General features: G+C 32.5%; 1 protein-coding gene across 1 annotated transcript; it reads right to left on the bottom strand.

Annotated features, from left to right (window-relative positions):
- Window positions 1-267: 267 nt before the first annotated feature.
- LOC130902147 (mutS protein homolog 5-like) lies at window positions 268-12095 on the bottom strand. Its single transcript, XM_057814014.1, has 11 exons — window positions 12064-12095; window positions 11254-11427; window positions 9542-9683; window positions 6865-6927; window positions 5351-5552; window positions 2841-3031; window positions 2577-2622; window positions 2358-2496; window positions 1406-1772; window positions 1079-1349; window positions 268-709 (listed from the first exon to the last, which is right to left on the bottom strand). The coding sequence occupies exons 2-11, from the start codon at window positions 11262-11264 to the stop codon at window positions 492-494; spliced, it is 1650 nt and encodes a 549-aa protein (XP_057669997.1). The 5' UTR covers window positions 11265-11427; window positions 12064-12095; the 3' UTR covers window positions 268-491.
- Window positions 12096-18720: the final 6625 nt, after the last annotated feature.

Below are 18720 nucleotides of genomic sequence, written 5' to 3'. Positions count from 1 at the left end.
ATAAACCAGGTTGCCCTCTTGAGTGAAATACTGAGTAAATTCTCTCTCTCGATGTCTGTACCAGGAAAATGAGGTACCAGATGATAATGAGTTATTTATCATTGAATCTAGCTACATCTTTTGAAAGACCCAAGTCTAGCTCATTGAACTCAATCTGAGAAAAAAGTTGAAGTTTTTCGTCAACAGAAAAATCAGAGCTATATTAATTTTGGGAACAAACGATTCTGAATCCTCTACATTACTCAGCTTGAAAAATAATATACAAAATTTCAACTAAATAAAAATTTTACTTAAAATCAAAATATAAAATTTAGTATTGTAAAAAAATTGATACGGAATTTTTTAAATATTTTTTTCAGTTTTAGGACATCAAAGAAAGAAAATGTATATTTATTTAATGATTTCAAAAATAATACAATTATTGCTGTAATTTGTTAAATCAAAGTATCATGTTTGTATTAATCAAAATCTTAACTAAAAAATGATCTTTATTAAATAATTGAATGTTGAAGACTTTCTTCATCTAAACTTGGTATGTTTAGAACATCTAAATTGGTCGGATCAAAGTTATTCCTTTTAAGAAGCTTATTTAATGGTGTAAATGGTTCGTTATTAGTCAAACAACGATAATATTCTTTTGCTCTTTTGATAATTTGTGCATCTATCCCAATTGCCTCTGCAACTTCTATAGCAAAACTATTTGAAACTCCTACAAATTAATCAAATTGGAATTTTTTAAACTATGTACTGAACTAAGACTAAACCAACACACACACACACACACACACACACTGGTCATTTGAGCCTTTCATAGGTTCATATCCAGTTCCAAGGACCAAGATGTGTAATTGTGAGTTGGTGTAATAGTAGTAGTAGACAGTATTTTATGTTAGTCCTACAAAATTAACAGTAATTAAAATATACGTTATTAATGTGTCTTCTATTACATTGAGAAAATATAACTGAATGATCAAAAATAAACTAAATCTAGATATATATATATATATATATATATATATATATATATATATATATATATATATATATATATATATATATTAAGCAAAAAAATTGTTACCGTCAGAAATTTTATAAAGGAAATACAACACCCCGTTCTCATTTGTATGCATCATTTTTTGGTATTGAATCAAATGTGATTGTGGAATTTTAGTATGAATATTTTGAAAATGAGTCGAAACTAATATATGTGGACAATTATTTTTTCTGTTGAGGAAATGCTCCAAAACACCTTCGAGAAAACAAGCACTTTCTTCCACCGATGTACCTTTTCCAAATTCATCCATTAGTATAAGTGAAGACGAAGAAGAAGCTGTCAGAGCGTGAGCCATCTAGAAATATAATTATTTTATATCATATTTTTTATGCTTTATTATTACACCCTTACCTGTGATGCATTTATCATAAAAGATGATAATCTGACAGTTGCAGATTCGGTGGAGCACAATCTAGAATGCATTGAATCCAACAAACTTATATCTGCTTTTGTACAAGGTACATATGATCCCACATGAGCTAAATATATTGTTAACGATATTTGCTTCAAATAAACGCTCTTCCCGCTTCCGTTAGGACCTGTAATTATTTTCATTCTGCTAAATTGACCACCGGAAAAGAAATGGTTGGATTGAAACTGCTCGATGAGGTGTTCCATTAGAGGATGTCTACAATCTTCTAATACATAATAATTTTGTTTATTCAAAAATGGTCTTGTATACATTTTGCTCGACGCTGTCAATGCCATAGCAATCAAACTAAAAAAATAATTGTGTGATTGAATCAATTTCATCGCTAATGTCTTATTCACATTTCTTGTAGGTCCATTGGTGAATAACTTTTGGAAATAGCTTTAGCACGTGCGATATCAAACTAATAAGTCTAAAATCACATTTATTGGCTTTGTTTGTCTTTGGAAGAGGGATGAAAACTGACGTCAGCCAGTCTTGTGGAATGTTTCTGCATTCATATATCTAATTGAATAATTTAATGATAAGGTTCAAATTCTTCTTGAGAACTTCTGAAAATGTTGTTGACACTTCTAATTTTTGTTACCAGCCAGGAACTATCAGATGCCTACACTAAAAGAGATGAAACAGCGAGGTGAGGAAGTATGGTAAAGAAAATTGCTTTCATAGAAGGAGTAGAAGTCTCTTAACGAAAGCGTTATTTTAGAAAAACCATGAACACCGATAAATTCCTTATCCTAAATCAAAGGAACTTTATAATAAGCAAATGAAGAGCATTGGCTATCAAAGAAATGGTATAAAAGATATTTTTTCATCTGGACATGTGAGCTTTGGCGTCACAAGACATAATATTAATTTGAGAGAAATGTTTACCTATCAATCATTCCAATTTTTTTTAATGGTTCAGTTATATCTCTATTATATTTCAAAATAAAACCAGATAATCTTCGAATTATACGGTTTTCATGATCGATAATTTCAGAAACAATGTCACCGAGGCGATTATCCAATTCTATAAACAAAAAAAAAATTAGCGTGATGGGAATATTGTTTTCTCAAAGATTTTGATGAAATCTTGAGTTTATTTCTTACCTACACACATAGGATTCTTGTAAAGGATTTTCCCACCTATTTTAAACTGCAATAAAATAAATATTACACAATTTGTTGTTTAAACAAAAAGAGAAAACCGAATCTTATGTACAAACATTTATTTTCTAACTGAAATGATTAGAATAAACCAAATCGTCCATTTGGACGCTCATATTTACTTCTATTTGTAACTGGACTAGGATAATTTTTTTTTTATAAATAAACAATTTGGGGTGCTTAATTTTTGTATAAATTATTGCGTACCATAAAACGGAAATCTAAATATTGCAAATCTTCGGGATTACAATCTTTTTCCCACTCTTTAACAGCGAGTAAATGTCCCATTTCCGGTAAATAAACCACCGAACATTCGTCCAAAAAATCTGGTAAATTTTCTGCTGCAAAGCGTGCAGCTGCCATTACGTCGTTAATGATATCTTGTCGTCTCAACATTTCTAAAATAAATTTATTCCGAACTAATATTTCATTAAAAGTTGTGAGTTGAATTATTTACAAACATGATATATAAAAAAATTTATGGCCGACTACTGTTCTTAGTTGCCCACCCGGTATATATGAATTTCTTTTTTTTTGAATTAGTATAAATATATTTTTTATCTACACTGTTAGAAATTTCTTCGGTAATTTTACCAAAAATGTGTGGGAAGTTTTAACGCTAAACAATTTAGTAATTTTACTGAACAAAATAATTTAATTCAGTTTGAGACAATCACAAAACATTTCATAAAAATTTACCAAGCGATAATAGAAAATTCGATTAGTAAATTTACTACGCATTACCATTCAATTAAACTACACTCAGAGAGATTCGTTGGATAGAATTTGGTAGGATAAGGAATATTTTTATAGTAGAAGGGTTTGTTGGATTTGGCCCTGATATAGGAATTGCTCCTCTGCAGGACTGGGGTTGTGTTGGCTAACTTTTCTGGCGGAGATTTAGGTACTTATTATGTATTTGGATTTCAGCAATTCGAATTTCTGGTTAGCCTGGTGAAATTTTCTACGGAAAAAACGAGAGTTTGTTATACCACTCTGATGAGACGTAATAACGTCGAAACTAGTCAGTGGTTATAAACCTCTCCACGCAATTGCGAGCCATTGAGGATGTTAATATCGATTATCGACCTTCAGATGAGCTATAATTCAATATTCGTTGAGGCATTAGCCAGGAAAGTAGTTGTTACCCCTTTGAAGAACGATAGAATAGACTTTCGAAATATTAAATTTATTAAATATATTATCGGTGACTAGTTCGCTGTTGAAAGTGAGGAAGTCGCCAGTTAGCGTGTGCTGGGGAATGTTTAACTACATAAACCAAATAGCGACTCTCTTTGACTTTGTCTTCAGTTCAAGTATCAAGTACGAACGAGAGTTTGTTATACCACTCTGATGAGACGTACACTAGTCTTCATACCATGTTCATCAGTAACAACTTTCCTTTCTGTTAAAAGTTTAGCACAAATAAAACAATTTTCTAACAATTTCGTTATGAAACTCTAAACAGCACGATATAGGTTAGGATAAACACGTGTTTTCACTACCAATTGGCACTCAAGACCAACGGGTTTTTCATTTATTACAGTAGGTATAAGACCCTAGTCGCGCACCCAATTAAACAGGAGACAGATGTTGTCTCAAGGTTACAATGGCGTATAAATTAAGGGACTGGGTTTCATTTTACCTGATATTCTTAAGTTATAGCTTATGTAAGTTACAGTGACCGATAGAAAAATATTTTAACAAATATTACAACTCTAGATATATACGTGGCGTACTCATGCATATTATGACGATTACAACTTTTTGAATCGTTATATCTCAGAAAAAAAGTATTAATACGTTTTTTGTAGATAATTTCATTTTAGCCTGAGGTATTTTTATAATAAAACTCACCGATTTACTGAAAATCGCGAAAAAACCCATTTTTTGACCTTTTTCCATGCATGGGAATGTTGGGGACCTTTGAAATTTTATTTTTGGATATTATCTGGATTAGGTTACATTTAGTCTAGTTTGTTTACATACGACTATCGTTAGTGAATCTATCAATGTTTTTTTATTCGTGTTTGACCATGAAAAAGATAAAATCAATGAATTTTTGTTTATTGATTGATATTCTATCAATATTCTCAGTTAAAATTAGTTGAAAAACTATGTGAAGGGATGATATCCGCGCACTATATATATATATATATACTAGTATTTTCCAATAATTTTTATCCTCACATTTATTACCCCATTTCAATCATAATTTTATCAAACCCTTCTAATTAATATATTTTTCAGCATAATTTTCTCTATAACATACAAAAATTTTAACGAAATCAGAGGGGTGTGACCTAATCTAGATAATTACCTTATTTTTAATTATATTTTAAGCAATTTTACTGATTTTCAGCTTGGTGGAAATTTATGTAGTTTCACTCCTATTTTTTGGTCTAATTTGACGGGACTATTAGTAAATTTTCTCAATTGTCCAAGAAACTTACTCAAATTGCATTATAATTTTAATTCTCATACCCTGATTAGTAATTTTATCTAACATATGGTAATGGTAATTTTTAAAAAATTTTACAGTGTAGTTAAACAGTTTTTTAAATTTTATTGCACAAAGCATTTAGTAAATTAATTTTCTATTTCTATTGTATATAAATGATCCAATAAATAAATATTTCAAAAATTGATTAATAATTAATTTATACTATTATTACAATAAACAAAATATTTTTTCGAGATAATAGGAACAAACTTACTTGCGTCTAGTGTCTCGTCCAATCCATATCTAATCAAAGGTTTCCCGCGTTGTTTGCTAGCTTTAAAATCTATACCGTTTCTTATTGATTCTTCCAAACTCATCAAGTTCGGTGATATGATTTCATCTAATTCCAAAAATAGTGAACATTTTTCCCTGTACGGAGAACTGAGTTCTCTTATACAATTAGCATGGTAGATAGTCTAAAATGAAACACTTTTACAATGTTTACATTGCACTTAATGCCAACAACGATTGTATCATTACTTCTTTGTACCGTTTGATTTCGAAGTCATTTGGCAAATCCACAATCGCACGCGAATCTCGGTGTGAATAGCAGCGCGAATCGCAGATATGGCTGCCAATATTCTACGATCGCAGATTCGCGCGAGTCTCAGAGTATAGTTCGCGCTCTTGACGATTTTTAGTTGTTGACGGCCAGGGAGCCGTTGAGCTCATATTACTTCAGATACGCCCGTCGTGCCCCACTTGAAGTTACCAAGTCGTTTGAGAAGCCGATCAGGCGATTTGGACCTTTGATGTCATTAGGCAAGTTGTGAGAATTGTCCAGGTGTTGAAATCACACTTGTATGAGTACAAGGCAATCACAGATAACGTGATCTGCGCTTTCGTCCTCCTTTATACGTACCAACGGAACTCCGGATCGTCCGTGTTGCCCATGATGTAGAGATGGAGTATCCGGTTAGAAGTCCGGTAACTAGTCGGATTTCTCGCCTGTTTAGTTGGAGCAGTTGTTTGGTGGGAGTCGCACGAGGTCCATCTATATGTTATTTTGCTTGTCTCAAGCCAGGAGTCTATCCATCTCTGCCGAGCCCGCCCTGCGAGTAGACCGTTAAGAGACGCGATGACAACGCTTTTGGCCACACCAAGGATGGGTTCTGATCCCATCGGTGTATTCGCCGATTTCAGTCTAGCGAATGAGTCCGCTTCGTCGTTGCCTTTCTTGGCGTGTATGCACGTCTTTAAATCGTAGTGTCGAAAACACATCCGTTGATTTTTGTTCAAACTTCAATAGAGGTGAACAATAAAGGGAACTAGTTTTATTGTTTCCTAAGCAATAGTAAGTGTTATTTGAAATTTTAGCCTACATAGTAAAATAAAATATACCTGTTGTGCTTTCCTGAGAAAAAAACAATCACATATCTATAAGGTGCACACGAAAATAATAAAAACGTGATAAAAGTTGTAGGTACTAGTTAAAATCCTATTCTAGTGTCCAATAAAACTCTAGTGCACCTTTTTGGTAGTTTCGTGTAGATAAAAAATAACGACGAAACCATTTGTTTACAATTCCGAAACTGACGATACAATGGAAGTTTTTTCAAAAATGTAGAGTAATGGGAATATCAGAGGTCTCGGGCATTGCAATCGTTATTGGCGCGTATCCATAATAACATGGAAGATAATTTACATAGTTGCCATGTTGTGATTTTTTTCTAATTAACCTGTTTTGATTGAAAACGTATTCTAAAAACTCAAAATACAAATACATACTTCATATAAAACTTCCCAATCTCGAACTTTTGCTTGAGAATTTTCAATTCTTGTTAAAATAACCTAAAAATTTGATGTGATGGAATATACATATAGTCCAGGAAATAGAGCACAAAACTTGAGAATTTCGATTATTTAAAGAATAGAAATTTTTTACTAAACAAGTTAATTATTTTTCCCACGCTCTATCTTTACAGTACCTTGTATTCCACCGGTTTGTAGCACTTAAAGCAGTTGCAAATGGTTAGAGTGAAAAAAAAATAGAAATAGAAAAGTGCCATAACATTAACTTTAATTCACGTTTTCCATAAGCTAATACACTTGATGAGTGCAATTTGTTAAAACCTTCATTGAAAAAAATGGATAAAGTCACTTTTGATTAGGGATGGCGATTCTTTCCAAAAAAGATCGATTTTTGAAACGAGGTGGAAATTTCGAACGAATCCAAAATATATACTACAACTTATAGGCGCATGATTGAAAAAATGGACTAAGACCAAAAAGAGTATGGCAACTAACGAGCGGTACTCAAAAAAACGATGACAACATCCGAAAATTACTACCGATATACATGGTAGTAATAAAGCCCGCAGAGGAACAATCTTACAAGAAACTGAGATACTTATGCCACACTAAAATAATTGTGGTAGAACAAAAAAGGTATTACGGACCTGTACAATGTTATAGATGCCAAGGATTTCACCACGAACAAAGCACGTGCAACCAAATTGTAGGAAGGCATCCTGTAAACTACAGGAGGTGTCCGAAATACGCAAACAAGACGGAAAACAAACCAGCCACGAGCACCACATAAATAGGACGCACTAGCTGCTAAGAAAACGACAGGACAAGGAACGCTCGAGCTACTGAGTGTACTGCAGAACATGCAGACACTGATAACAACACTAATAGCCGAACAGGTAAAGTAAAACGGAGGACAAAAGGATCATTAGGTTAAGTTAGATTAGTAAAAAAATTTCCAAAAACATAAAAAAAAAAAAATATTTTTACAAGATTCTAGGTTCGCCGAGACAAGAGGACACCCCCCGACACGGTAACTCCGCATTTAATAAGCAAGTGCAGAGTTATACATTGGGGACAGCTATAGAGAAAGCGAAGGACCACTCGGATTAGATCTCTTCTTGTCGAAGAAGGTTGGAAAAGGTTTACCTGAGGCATCGAAACACACACACAAAGGTTCAGAACAAGAAGCCAAAAGTATATAGCCAACAGGCTAATCTCTTAACAAAAAGAGAAGACTTCCAAGAATCTCTCATAGACCTCAGGGGAGAGGAAGGAGTTGGAGAGGATCTGTCGAAAAGACAGGGGGTTGGTGGAATGTCTTTCTTCGCACCCATCCTTGGATATATTCGGGGGTGGATGCTTAGTGGGACGGGTTTTCTCACGCGCACGTGTGTGTGTTCATGATTGAATTTACAGCATTATAATCTTGAGGATATTTTGCGTTCACTCCACATTTACATGCTCTAGTACTGAGTGCTATAAATTGTTGCAAGAGGCCTATGGGGACAATTCTCTACCTCGTGCGCGTGTTTTGAGTGGTGTAAGCGCTTTGTGAGGGCCTAGAAAGCACTGAAGATGACCATGTCGCTCTGTGACTGTTTCAACTTCGGAAACAATGACCAAAATCAACCTAATTTTGCGTGCAGATCGTCGATTGAGCATCTGAATGATTGCCGAGGCTGTAAACGCCGATAAAGAAACGGAAATTTTATACGAGAAACACGTGACAAAAGTCTGTGCCAAAAAATCTGACTCCTGACCAAAAACTTTTGCGTCTAGGGGTCTGCTCAGATTTTCAGTTAGAAAAAGATCCCGGACTGATGCTTTGAAAGGGACCCGATTGAGTCGATGGAAGCGGTAAAGCAAAAAACGGCAGAGCTTCTAAAGGCACTTCCAGCATTGCTTCGATCAATGGAAAAAACGTATAGAAAGGTGTGTGACGAGGGGAGGGGAGTATATTGAAGGGGAGCATTTGAATGTAGAATAATTTTTATAATAAAACCCTTTTTCGTAACCAGTCTCGTTATTTAGTAGCCAGACCTCGTATTTAGCAAAAACCATATTGTAAAAAGTTTGGAGCGCTATAATTAAAAACCTATGCGTTGTACAAAAAAAAAGTGTCAAATAATAAAAGTGGCAATAATTATTATCTATAAAAATGATCTCCTCTATTTTTGTAGTACGATACGCGGTTCGCGAGATATTCGATAAAACGTGTTGTTCAAGATGGCGGTTGACGCGGGCACCCCATGACTCCCACTTGGATTTATATATTCCAAAAAGATATCTACTATGTATAAATTCAATTTTAGTGAAAAAGAAAATTTTTCTCATGTTAATTAAATGGAAAACTGAAATAAAAATAGTGATCCCTCATAGTTGAGCTACAGAGCTCATCTTTAGTCAGAATTTTTTTACATAAAATAGAAACATTTGAGACGGTAAGAGTTGAAACAAATTTTTTGAATCATCCTAATACATATATCCTGAGAGTTTTTCAGGTCTCTGAACACTAATATCATGACGGCGATGACTTGCGAGGTACCTTTAGCTCAAAAATTCCGTATGTTTTGCTCTTTTTGTGCTTTATTTATTCGACTAATGCTACTATACAAACTGTTTAATAATTTAGAAGCAAAATATAAAAACGTACGTTAGTGTCGCCAACAATTCCTTGTAAATGTTCTCTTAAGCTTTCAATGAATTCTCTATTGCTGGGTTGTAGCACAAAATAAATAAAATCTAATCTCTGATTAAGGATATCGATATTATTTATAGGATTCAAAAGTATGTTCCTACAAAATATGGATAGAGAGAGAGACTTATACACGGCGTTTAAAAAAAGGCGAGTGACGATATCTCGAGGATGGGCAGAAAACTGAAAAATAGGGTTGGGTTGGTAGAAAAATTTTCGTATTCAAGAAAAATAGGGTTTAAGAAAAAAATGTATATGTTGTACTCAATTGAAAAATTCAAGAAATTACTTAAGTTTATATCCAAAACGAGTTGTGCGTCCACGATCGTACTACACACAACGCCTTTTAGGTTATCAAATCCGACAACATAGGTCTTCGCTTTATGGGTAATGCGAGAGAGCCGTTAAGCAAAGCGTCATAACCTATTTTATTCGGTGTGATTTTTATGAATCGATGAAAATATGCTAGAAATTTTTGAGACTGGTTTGAATAAACGTAAGGTCTAATAATAGATTTACATTTTTTGGAAGTTAAAGAAGCACGAAGACTAACAGTAGCAGGAAGCACACTATATTGGACAAGATAAAAGATATACGGACTATGATGATGGGGAATTTCATGTACACCGTAAGCAGTTGTTTGATATCTTCCATGGAGTTCACGTAAATATATATTTACAGTACTACAGACTTTCAAGGTCCACGACTTATTCTTCTTTTCTCAAATAATTTTATAATTCTTTTCCACAGGTTCCTATTGTAAACTTTTCCGGTCCAATTTGGTTCTACCTTTCTAATAACCTTCAAAGCTACATCCAAACTTTCTTAGTTTTTCACTCCTTCGTCTTCTTTAATGATCCTCTTTGCAACTCCATTTCTTGACATCCTTTTAGTACGCCCCAATCACCTTACTCTTTGGACTTTTATGTATCTTGTTATTGATGGTTATTGATACAAATTCTTTCTTTTCTAATGTCCTTCTCGTATTGTTATGTCCCCAAAAATTTTCCTCGGCACCTTTACCATATAAGCAGTTTTGTTACTTCAGCGTTTGTTAGAACTCATGTTTCACTTCCATATGTAATTGTCTCATTTACTTAATGTTTCCACTACTTTACTTCCTTTGGTTATACTTTTATTTATTTCAATTCGTTCTTCGTTCTTATTTTACAGTGTTGTTCCCAGGTATTTCTGTCTTATATTTTTTGCCCTTTCTCGCTTATATATCAATTCATTTTCTTCTATCATATTTTGTCTTAGCACCATGTACATCGAGTATTATGCAACGTTTGAGCATCAAAACCATGCACCAGTACTCATCCTTTATTGCAATGGCCAACATTAATGAATTGAAGTTTGAATTGCTACTTCATACACCCTATTGGCCAAATTTAGTTCCCTGGGATTATTTTCTGTCATAGATTTTCCAAAAATTAAGAGGCTATGTAGGCAGTTAATGGCTATTTTGAGGAGATTGACGATTCTTATTATTATAAAAAGGGTATAGAACTTGTTGAACCTCGCTGGGAAAAGTGTGTGAAGCTAAAAGAAGATTACGTTGCAAAATAAATATATTTTTTCCGAGGGTTTTCTCTGTTGGGCCGGGTATTCTGAGACCATCCTCGGAATATATAAATAAATGAGAATTGAATATCATTTTTTATACATACTTCAGAGTCATTAATCCAATTTTCGATTTGCAGTTTAGAGAAAATAATTTGAAAACGCTCAATCCTTCCCTATCACTAGAATTTAGACCTCTTTTAAATCCAGCTTCATGTCCACGTTTCGAAAATATTTGCAAAGCTTTAAATGTTGAATTATCTATTAATACTCTGTCTTTCCTACAAGACATAATTATTGTAAAAAAAGTACCAAAAAGCTACATTATAGGATAACAATTTGTCAATAGAATATGTGAATACTAAAAAAATACGAAAATTCATAAAAAAAATGAACCTGAAACTGAAGTGATCAAAACCTTAGAACACAAATGACATTACAAACATAATCTCGAAATGAGATTATTTTTAATCATCAACTTATTCCAAATTCAAAAGAATTTAAAATAAAGGCGACGAAAGAACTAAATAAATATTTCGATAAAGACTAAAGAAAAGTCGAAACGTCAAATTTTCATCTGTTCTTGTTCGTGATTACTTGCTTTTACAGTTGACAAAGACTGACTGCTTTTCGAAAAATCACTCGAAACTACCCTTTTTCGTTATGATTTGTTTTTAAAGAGAAAGGTGGTGCTTACGAAAAAGAGAAAGTTAGATCTTCTTGGTTGCAAACAAGAGATCAGAAAGGGATCAAAAATGCCCGAGCAGAATTTGAATGAAATAGCCTATTCGTACTAAAGCTGACAATCAATTCGTGACCTTTGGAGGTTGTAAGTATTATACTTAGTTTTTATGCATTACGAGTAAGACTATTTAGTTTATACATACAAAAACAATACACAATACATAAGTACATACAAATCTCGAATGGAATTGCTAATTGATGAACATTGAAATGTCAAACGAAACGTCAAAAGTCAAAACAGAGATTTTATGCTCAAAAAGTGTTCAAAAATGTATATAACCGAGCAGTCAGATCGGAATATAGTGGATTGCCGAACGATACCGAACAGTCAGATTTATTAATGTATAAAGTCGGAACGCAGTAAAAGTTGTACGAGACGGGTTACTACATCTAGAGAAATTACTGAAATTGTTTATTATGAGTATTACCTGCAAACTTGATTTATGTGAATATAGATCAAGTCGTTTTTATCTAGAATTCCAAAAAATGACCAATTTTTCTCCAAAAACTTTACCAAAGTACCAATAGCTTGCAATGATAATTTATTATCGAAATTTATTAAAGAATTTATATACAATTCTCTCTTTGTTTCGGCTAATTCGTCTTTAATAGCGGCTAGATTGAGTTGAGAAATTATCGCTTTACAAATTTCGTAAGCTGAAAAAATAGTGTAAAGATATTATACGATGCTTTCAGCGTTTGCTTCAACAGCCACCTTCCAACGTTGGCTGAACGTTGGACGAAGACTGGAACCTTACCTAAACTCACATATTGAAATAAAAAAGTGGCATAAAAAGTGATAAACAGCATACATCAAAATATAAATTATTTTAAAATATACTGAATGATACTGGAAATTTTTCATACAAAACACATAGCATTAACTCGCAAGAGGACAAGAAATGTGTATAATTATAGCACAATTGTTGATTCCAATTGGGCAATCCTTTGACGCGGTTCAAAAAACCGACTGCCCATGGCCAACGTTGAAAGCAAAAAAATCGTCGAATGAAATGACCACACGATGCGTACAATCATACTAGTGTCCAACTTTGGAAGCATTAGACGCATCATGTGGTACAGGCTTAAAGCAAAATATTGTTCAAATGTCAAAAACGTTACATTTACTTGGTCAAAATATAAATATAATCGATAATATCTGGATTCAAAATGTATCCTTAAAGAGTATAACATTTCACCGTCTAATTTTTTATAATAAAATCAGCTTTGGAAAATAATAATATATATGAGAAAAAGTAATAGAATTTTAATAGTCATTACTGTTTTTTTTAATATGAGCTATGAGTGTTACTATATTATATTATAACTTCCGACCGCACAGAATGATTGCCAGGAATGCAGTAAGTAAACGGTGCGCATCTGTCCTGTACAAACATTCTATAACTAAAGTAAAAACCTCCTGCTTATCACAACGCGTTTGGCGGGGCCTAATTGGCGCCAAGTTTAAATTGTTACTCGCCTAATTTAAATCGAATTTGTGTACATTATAAAAATCTTGTTAACGAAGTATATAGTCTAAGATCCGAACCTAAATCGACCTCCACCCAGCTGATAATAGAAAGAGACTTAGTTTATAATAAATTTCGTGTATTTGAAAATGGGTTGTGTCAAAAAATTCAAGACATTATTGAAATGGCAGTCGATGAGAAAAAACTTGAGTCCGATGAATTCGAGAGTCACAATTTAAGTTCAGATGAATCAGATATTGAATAGAAACTTATTGTTAATTTTTTTTTCATTAACATTTTTTTGTACTTTTGCTGTTCTCTAATAAAATTATTCTATTTGAATTTGAATTTTCGGCAGCGACGCTCTTTGACGTTGTCTTCAATTCAGGTCTCAAGCCCGAACAGAGTTGTTAAACCACTCTGATAAGATGTAATAACGTCGAAACTAGTCAGTGATTACAAGTCCCTCCTTGCAACTGCGAACTAAGGAAATGTTAATATCGACAAAAAGGTCTATAGCTATAGCTATAATTCAATATTTGTCGAGGCATTAGCCATGAAAGTAGTTGTGGAATGGCAATCCAACATTTCGAAACATGAAATTCGAAATAATTATTTCATTTGCAATTTAAATGTCAGTTCTTCCAAATTAAGGCCGTACTGTTTAAAATATGGAGGGTAGTAGGGGTACCTCTAATCTCCATAGTTGCTGAGCTTAGCATGCGCACTTTCTGATATTCAGGGTCCCATCAGACACGACTGCAATGTGCGGTCCTTTATTATTTCACGGATCACTCTGTCACTCATTTCCACACGTGTTAAAATTTAAATCAAAATTCGCAATAAAGCAGCGCTTATGCTGATAAATTTCTTTTTTTCTATTATCACATCAAGTGAAAGTAACTGGTATCGATATACCTGTTTATACCTGGCACTCTCTTTCTGCACATTCTACGTTTTTCATACTTTATAAATCCATTATAAAATTCTCTTATTATCTTTATGTAGCAAAATTTCAAAGAAAACATTTTTTCAAAAATAATTAAAAATTTTTAATATATTTACTATATAATATTCGAAATTTACAATAAACTAAGTCTCATTCTATTATCAACTCGGCGGAGGTCGATTAGGTTCGGATCTTCTACGAATCTATAAGAAAATCATGGCTGACAAAAATCAACTGACCGTAAACTTCTCACAGCTGATTTCAAAAAATAATCTCCAATATTTATATATAAAAAATAGAGTTCGGTAAAATGTAAAATATTATTGCCGGAAAAAACCCTCTTTAAAACCTATAATTAAAATTCATAATCAAAATGACTCACTGTATTCTTGTAATGAAACTAAAAACAGATTTTCCGGTATTGAATGAGCGCTATCAGATGTAGTAGTATTCTGGAAACTACATCCGTAATTTATTATATCTATGATAGCTTTAACGAATTCCTCGGATCTACCTCCAACCGTTACTACAAATTTTGGTTTTATTTCGCGCATTAATCCGTCTATAGTCAAATATTGAGGAATTTGTTCAAGAAGCTCTTCATATACATACAACTACAAATTATCTTGTATGCAACATTGTTTTATAATAAAAATTCTTTTTATAAAAAATAATTATACTGCAAATATCTAATAAAACTTACTTGTTTGTCCTTAAAATTGTAATATGCTGCACCAAGCTTACCGGCTTTGTATATTATACATAATATTATATTGGCATCATCTTTCATATTATCCTCTTGATGTATTTCGCTTTCACCTACATCACTACTCACTAATGAACTCTTAGGTTCATTTCCTTTTAAAGTACACAAGGTAATAATTTCCGTTGGTGTCGAAGACATTTTTTGGAATTATTACAACGATTCAAATGTTAATACAAGCACGAGCATGAACATGGTGGCTTGAAAACATTTGAATATCGCGACACGATTCTAAGCCAACTAAGAATTAACACTACCTCATGTTTAACTATTTCATGTAAATAAACTCATTGATTTATCAAATAAAGGTATTTCCGAATGTTATTTAGATATTAATTTTATTAATGAAAGATTATTTTTCGTTAGATTTTTTACATAGAGAATATATAGCTCCAAAGAGAAAAACCTTTTCTCTCACAACCATAGATAAATTACAAATCATAAAGTAGAATGACGCAATTTTAGAGAATTTAATTAATACTCAAAAAACACATTTAAAAGGTAGTTACAAAGATTATTTCAAATTTTTGTGTGATAAATTAAAAATTCTTTCTTGGTCAGAATGTTGCGTATTTGCCGGCTTTATTTGTCATTAAAACACATTTAGGAAAAAAGCTTAAGAAAGTTTAATTTGATATATCCTATAACATTTCTATATTGTTTATATAAGAAACATTCTTTCAATCAAATTATTCTTTGATACAAGTCATTTTCTTTAACAAATTGTAGCATAGAAATCTCTAAATATGGCAACAGTGTTGCCATAATTTTTTTAGTTTATCAAATACTATTTTTGTGAAATTGTGTAACAAACATTGACGATTATGCTTTGTGCGAGTAAAGAATGCAAAAAGTAGTTTATGTTGATCCTTTAATGGGTTATGTTATCATTTGAACCAGTGAAATTATGTATTCGTATTAAAGTGATATAATTTCTTTTATAAAATATTAGTATAGCAATTAATAACTATTTCATGACATATATAGTGGCAACATACATATGAAAACTTGAGAGAAATTTGAACGTCAAGAGCTTTGAAAATCTACACATCTTTTTTATGCGTATTCTATGTTTTTATGAGATCCAAAAAAAAAGAAAATTTTAATTAAAAGGTATTATTAAGAATCAAAATCGTTTGTAATAAAATCTTCATTAGATTTAAAATTAGTATCTGTAGATTTTTTGAATTATTCTGACGATATTTAAATTTATATGATATTTTTTTCTAATAGTACGATCTTTTTGGCATAAAGTGTTTTCTATGATTAATGAAAAAATATTGTTATGCTTTATTAAAATTCATCTAGCTAACCAATAAAGATATACATTTGTAGTTGAAATAAGCCTAGGCAAATATATATACCTAGTTTCATCTTTCCAATAACTTTTCCAAACTTTCTTATACATGTCCAAACTAAAATCGGTGTATTTAAAATATTCTTATCTTACGTATATATTACTATATTTCCCAATTGTACAATTTCAACACCCAATGGAGCTCCCTTGCCCCTCAAAAATCATATAAATATTTGGGCTTTATGAGCTTCAAAATTGCGCTTTAAACACAAACTGTAGAATTGAGGATATGTATGCATTTATTTGAATTTACATTTGTGCTTTTAAAATGTAATCGATACCGGGCGGCTTAAAGCATTATTCTCTTATATTATTGGAGCAGAACAATTTCAGAATATGCATTTTTACTCCATGAAGAAAACTAAAAGGCACTGTTCAAAATATTGCCTATTGCCATTGAAATCCAAGAGTAAGGTGACCTGCTTTGGGCGGGACAGTCCCGATTTAGCGTGTCATGTCCTAGCGTCCCCAAAATTCTCGTGGGGGCAGCCAAATGTCCCACTTAGAAGCTTGATTCAAATTGTGAGATGAACATAATTAATTATTGATTATATAACTAAGATCATTTTTAAATGCTTATGGAATAAGAATAATAAAGCGTCATAAATTATATTCTGTTTAAGTACGACTACAAACCCTGCTTTACAATATAAAGTACTTTTCGGATCAAAACTCGGGTTGGTGTTTTAAAATTATGTCTACCTTATTTATGAGTGTCTTAAATAATAATTAGCCATATTACTATTATAAAAAAGAAGCAGAGGAAGACCTCAAAAGATATTTATATAAATTAATGAATATAGTTAACAAGAATTGTACATGATGAACAGAGGCTAACTGGTTGTAGGGAACATGATGTTATTCTCAAATTTGTAGCATAGAGCGGTATGTAAGTGGATATGTGCTGTTAGAAGAGTGAGAGAGAGGATCGGTTTACCACTCTTCATCTATCTTTACTCTCTTTTCATTGTTGTTTTATGCATAGAGTTAATATTGAAGATCTAATTAGAATAATAGTTCTTTTGAATGTAGACGTAGCCCGAGCTGATGTATTGGCAGCAGAAGGCCAGAGCGTACGATACATTGCAGAAACGCTTGTGGTAGCGAAGTCAACCATTCACGATGCACTCTGGAGCTCCCAGGAAACTGGTAGCTATAATCAGACGGCTGGTAGTGAGCCACTAAAGGTAATATCGGCAGTAGACGGTGGGTTGCATGACATTGTATCAGTGCGGCTCACGATAGGGAAGGGTTATTTGCCTACCAGCATTATTATGGGACTATAGAGAAATGGTGAACCGTTTTATTCTCAGATAAGTCCTGATTTAATCTATACCACTCAAATGATCGAGACTAATTTCCACGCTCGAACTGAACTGATTTTCATCGATAATGGGACTCTGACTACTTAAAGGTACATCAAAGAAGTGCTTCCATGTGCTCCATTTAACCAATTCTTGTCTTCATACTGCCAGAATTGTTACCAAATAATTCAAGAAGTGGAAATCACAGATCTGGAGTGACCTGCACAATATAAAATCTCCCCATAAAGCATTTGTGGAATATTTTAGGGAGGTATGTTCGGCATAGTCACGTTCTCGTTACTTAGACGCCTCGTTCTAGTCACTTAAATCAACTCGAAATTGATTTTTGTGAAGGGATGCTATATCAGTGGAGTACGACTAGAATTTAATGTCTTCTTTACCTGACAGGGTTAGTACCCTTTGCCGTAGCAGAGGGAGAAATAATAAATTTTTTTGAAAAATATTTTTTCTTTATTTTGTATTTTTTTTTCAATAATGATAAAATTCATACTTTTGGCAGAATTTGTGTAAATAACTTATAAATTAAACAATTTTTATCTTAAATTAAAAAGATTAATATATTTAACAAAATTATAAAACTAAATCTGAGTGTTCAGTTTTTTTGCTGTTGAGTGTAGGAGCTCAATGATTTGTAAATGTTTTTCATTTATGACATCCAAGCCTGGAGATGAAACAGATTTTTCAAAATTATTTGGAATATTGCTTCTAGTGTCACAAATAATAACTACGCAGAATGAAGTAATTAGTTTGCAATACTAAAATAAGAAAGTTTAACAATTGATGGTAAAGAGAAAATATAGAAAGAAATAGAAGCCAAGGGAGAACATATTGGCTGTGAAATATGAAAAACTGGTATATACAGATTTGATAAAAAATATTTGTAATTGCTATAAATAAGGGTAGAATTGTCAGGATTTCCAACCTTTTTTATGAGAGATCGTGCTAGTAAGGTAAATAAAAAACAAAC

This window comes from Diorhabda carinulata, chromosome X, assembly GCF_026250575.1.
Source record: "Diorhabda carinulata isolate Delta chromosome X, icDioCari1.1, whole genome shotgun sequence".
Classification (NCBI taxonomy): Eukaryota; Metazoa; Arthropoda; class Insecta; order Coleoptera; family Chrysomelidae; genus Diorhabda; species Diorhabda carinulata.
The sequence above is the reverse complement of the archived record's forward strand: the minus strand, read 5'-3'. Positions and strand labels throughout refer to the sequence as shown.

Coding starts and splice junctions, on each gene's coding strand:
- LOC130902147 (XM_057814014.1), bottom strand. Junction 6,928..9,541: donor GAATTGTTGGCGACACTAAC/GTACGTTTTTAT, acceptor TCAAATTTTTAG/GTTATTTTAACAAGAATTGA. Junction 1,350..1,405: donor TTATGATAAATGCATCACAG/GTAAGGGTGTAA, acceptor TTATATTTCTAG/ATGGCTCACGCTCTGACAGC.